General features: G+C 53.5%; 1 protein-coding gene across 1 annotated transcript in view; it reads right to left on the reverse strand.

Moving 5' to 3' along the window:
- Positions 1-3,885, reverse strand: part of MECR (mitochondrial trans-2-enoyl-CoA reductase) — a 6,493-nt gene extending 2,608 nt beyond the window's left edge. Inside the window, exons 1-4 of the mRNA XM_009888333.1 lie at positions 3,795-3,885; positions 2,906-3,037; positions 871-1,014; positions 684-786 (exon numbers count right to left, since the gene is read on the reverse strand). Of these exons, the coding sequence (XP_009886635.1) occupies positions 684-786; positions 871-1,014; positions 2,906-3,037; positions 3,795-3,840 (425 nt within the window). The 5' untranslated portion in view covers positions 3,841-3,885. The remainder of the gene's footprint in view (positions 1-683; positions 787-870; positions 1,015-2,905; positions 3,038-3,794) is intronic.
- Positions 3,886-4,449: the final 564 nt, after the last annotated feature.

Raw genomic sequence — 4,449 nt, forward strand, 5'->3', positions numbered from 1 at the left:
CGGCCCTCCGCAGGTGGAGATGGAACTGCCGATGGTCACCTTTGTGCCCGTTCCCTCTTGTCCTGTCACGGGGCACCACTGGACACAGACTGTTCCCATCCCCCCGGCACCCTCCCTTTGGGGATTGATGAGCATTGATGAGATCCCCCTCAGTCTTCTCTTCTCCAGACTGAACAGCCCCACGTCCCTCAGCCTTTCCTCACCAGAGAGATGCTCCAGTCCCCCCATCATCTCCGTAGCCCTTTGCTGGACCCTCTCCAGCAGTTCCCTGTCCTTCTTGACCCGGGGAGCCCCGAACGGGACACAGTGCTCCCAGGGCAGAGCAGAGGAGGAGGATGATCTCCCTTAACCTGTGGCCACACTCTTCTTGATGCCCCCAGGATGCCATTGGCCTTCTTGGCCACCAGGGCACATTGCTGACTCGTGGGCATCCTGTTGTCCACGAGGACTCCCTTCTCCTCCCTCCTGCTCAGGCATAACTTGGGGACAACTGGGCAGATGCTGGAGGATACCTTGGAGGAGCAAACGGGGTGCAGGCTGAACCATGAGAGAAAACGCTACATTGGACGGGCAGGACAACCAGATCTTGCCCCGAACTGTGCCCGACCTCCTGCCGGCCTCCAGCCCACACCGAGGGCAGCTCCTGCCCCGCAGGAGACCTTCTCCTCTCCCAGGGGACTCACCTGTCCCTCACCACGTTGATGGTCTTGATGCCAAAGGCTTTGGCGATCTGGATAACAGCCTGGCCCACACCGCTGTTGGCGGCGTTCTGGATGATGGAGTCACCTGGATAGAAATAAATCCAGATTTTCATTGCAGAAGCGACCGGTAAATCCATCCGGATTTCCTTCCACCCGGCAAAAGCCATACCCGGCGCCAGGGTCTCGAAGTCGGTCAACATGCGGTACGCCGTGCAGGGGTTGACGCTCAGGGTGGCGGCGCACAGCACCGGGATGTCCCTGGGCACCTTCAGCAGCGTCTCCTCGGGGAAGACCCCCTGTGTCCGCCACGTCCCTGGGGTACCGGCAGCACCGCCGGCAGGAAGGTGAGAAAGAAAAAGAAAACGTTAAAGAGACCTCAACTCACCCCACGCGGCAGCATCGCCATCTAAATCCTGCAGAGTGAATTATGAAACATTTTCCCGTATGGCAACGGCCAAAATATTGCGAGCGGCAGGATGGATCCCCCGCTGCGATGTATCACCCAGCAAAGTCTAATCAGTTCCCAGAGGGATAACGGGACCGGGGCTCCCTGGGCACAGGGAGTGTGTGCAGAGCCAACGGAAACATTCCCATCCTACGGATGAGCCTGCATAGTCAAAGTCAATTTACTTAGATTTAGTCCCTCTCTATTTATATCCAATTTAACCCCCTATCACCCACTTTTTTTTTTTTTAAATGTTTAAAAATATCACATTTGGATCTTAACTAGATAGCTTTCCTTCTCCCATTAAGCAAAAAAAAGCCTTTTAAGAAGAAATAGGCAAAGAACAAGCTGTTACGCTAAACCAGAACCAACAATTTTTCTGGTCATTGGCATTTCGGAGGAGCACCAGAGACATTTGCTGGCAAAGAAATTCCTGCGCTTCCCCATCAGAGCGCTATGAAGGAGAAATCGGTAACGAGGTACAACCATGACCTCGCGCAGGTTAAACGCTTTATCCCGGGTTTTTAAAGAAGCTTTAAGTAGATGTGACAAAACGCGGTCGTTTCCAGAGAAGCAGAGATTGCTGCGATGCTTTATAATGGCGCAGAAGCCCCATAAAGGGTCTATGCTATAGAAAAGTAGATTAATTCTAAATTCAAGTTTAACATGAGCAACGGCATCGCTACCGCTCCTCTTGCAAGTGCTCCGGGTTTTTGTATTGCATGTGTCCCCCTCCCCGGGGAACCCCATCCTTCCGCAGAGGACCAGCAGCATCACCCGCTGCGGCCGGGGATCAGGTAGCGAGCTTGCTTTAAAAAAAGAAAACAACATTAAAAATAAAAATACATGGCAGAAATAATAAAACTTAAACCAAGATACGGAATCATAGAATAGTTTGGGTTGGAAGGGACCTTTAAAGGCCATCTAGTCCACCCCTCTGCCATGAGCAGGGACATCTCCAACCAGATCGTGTTACTCAGAGCCTCGTCCAACCTGGCCTGGAATGTTTCCAGGGATGGCCATCTCCCACCTCTCTGGGCAACCTGGGCCAGTGTCTCACCACCCTCAGCGTAAAAAAATAAATATCTCTTCCTTTGCTCTTGGCTGAATCTCCCCTCTTTTAATTTAAACCCATCACCCCTTGTCCTATCGCTACAGGCCATGACAAAAAGTCTGTCCCCATCTTTCTCATAAGCCCCTTTAGGGACTGGAAGGCTGCAATAAGGTCTCCCCGGAGCCGTCTCTTCTCCAGGCTGAGAGAGAAGGTAAGAAATGAAGATGCCTTTGTGCGGCTCCAGAAGTTATCCTGATGCTTCTTGTCTGAGACAACCCACCCATTAGATTTATGATGAGGCTAATGTGGCGCTAAATGGGTTCCAACTGCCGCTTCCCTCACCCAACGTTCTCTACTGGAGCTTTTTTTTTTCCCCCTCATTTTAAGTCAGATCCAATTAGATGTCATCACTGTAAGTGGGAGTTGCACGTGGCTCACCCCCACCCAGCAAAGACGGTGCTTTGGAGAGCAGCGGTTTTGCTCCGGGACCCCCAAAATCCCCACGTCAGCTCCTCAAGCACCGTTTCGCATGAGGCCATCGGCATGAGCAGCTGCTTGGGCAGCTCCCGGTGGGCTTAAATATCCCCAAAATCCCCTGGGAAGATGCTCTGCAGGTGGGGGAATGCAGAGGAGGACCTCACTGGTGAGCAAGGATCCGGCGGTGCCGTGGTGTCCGGCACAGAGAATGTTGGGGTACGCACTCACCGAGTCCGGTGCCCGCCGGGATGACCCAGTCCCCAGGTTTCAGAGCCGCCACGCGCCGCCCGACCTCCAGCACTTCCCCGACACCTTCGTTCCCTCCCACGGCCGGCAGCGGGGAGAGGATGGCGTAGGTCCCTGCCGGGAAGTCGGAGGTGAGCTGCGGAGCCCATCACACCCCAGACCTCCCCATCCCAGGAGCCGCCCCCAAACCCTCCGGGATATCCCTGGTGGCCAAGAAGGCCAATGGCATCCTGGGGGGCATCAAGAAGAGTGCGGCCAGCAGGTCGAGGGAGGTCATCCTCCCCCTCTACTCTGTCCTGGTGAGGCCACATCTGGAATACTGCGTCCAGTTCTGGGCTCCCCGGGTCAAGAAGGACAGGGAACTGCTGGAGAGGGTCCAGCAAAGGGCAACGAAGATGATGAGGGGATTGGAACATCTCTCATATGAGGAAAGGCTGAGGGACTTGGGTCTCTTTAGTCTAGAGAAAAGAAGATTGAGGGGGGATCTTATTAATACTTACAAATACTTAATGGGAGGATGCCAGGGGGATGGGAGTAGTCTTTTTTCAGTGGCGCCCAGAGATAGGACGAGGGGTAATGGGCATAAACTCGAACATAGGAAGTTCCATCTTAACATGAGAAGGAACTTCTTTACTTTGAGGGTAGTGGAGCACTGGAACAGGCTGCCCAGAGAGGTGGTGGAGTCTCCCACTCTGGAGACATTCCAAACCCGCCTGGACGCTGTCCTGTGTAACGTGCTGTAGGTGCCCCTGCTCTGGCGGGGGGGTGGACTAGATGATCTCCAGAGGTCCCTTCCAACCCTGACCATTCTGTGATTCTGTGAGCATCAGGCAGGAATTAACAGGCAAAAAAGATGCAGCTGGCACATTACCTTGGATCATATTGATGTCGGCGGGATTGATGGGGGCTGCCAACATTTTGACATGGACATCAGAGTCCCCCAGCTCGGCCACCTCGAGGTCCTTTAGGCTGAACCGGGAGACACAAAGGAAAAGGGCATTAATGCAGGTTTGGCCGATGTCTTCTGCACCCTGGTTTAAGCTGCAAAGAGATGCCCGTATCGCCTGCGCAACACGTTAGACTTAAAATAACCAGCACCATATTCCCCACCTCATCTGTATCGCTGTAGCTGCGTCTCCTCCAGCAAAGAAACCCAACATCCACGTTGGACAACCCCACTGAGACCCCTCCGCTTCCCACCCCGTCCCCGGGGAACAGCGGGCAGCGATGTCTGGATCCACCCCTAAACCTCCCACCCTTCGCCGGGGTTAGGAGCAAACCCTAAATCACAGAATAAATCCCAGACTGGTAAGGGTTGGAAGGGTTGGATAAAGACCACCGAGTCCATAATAAGGTTAAATATCGAGGTTAAAGTTAATACCGCGCAGCACCGCCCCTGTGCCGGCACCTCGGCTGTGAACCCAGTGCTCAGATTTCCATCCCATTAAAGAAAAAAAAAAATTAAAATCTGATTTATATTAGATGGAGGGACAGATTTTTTCCGACGGAGGCTGCTAAAAGCCAAC

This window comes from Charadrius vociferus, unplaced genomic scaffold, assembly GCF_000708025.1.
Source record: "Charadrius vociferus isolate BGI_N301 unplaced genomic scaffold, ASM70802v2 scaffold877, whole genome shotgun sequence".
Taxonomy (NCBI): Eukaryota; Metazoa; Chordata; class Aves; order Charadriiformes; family Charadriidae; genus Charadrius; species Charadrius vociferus.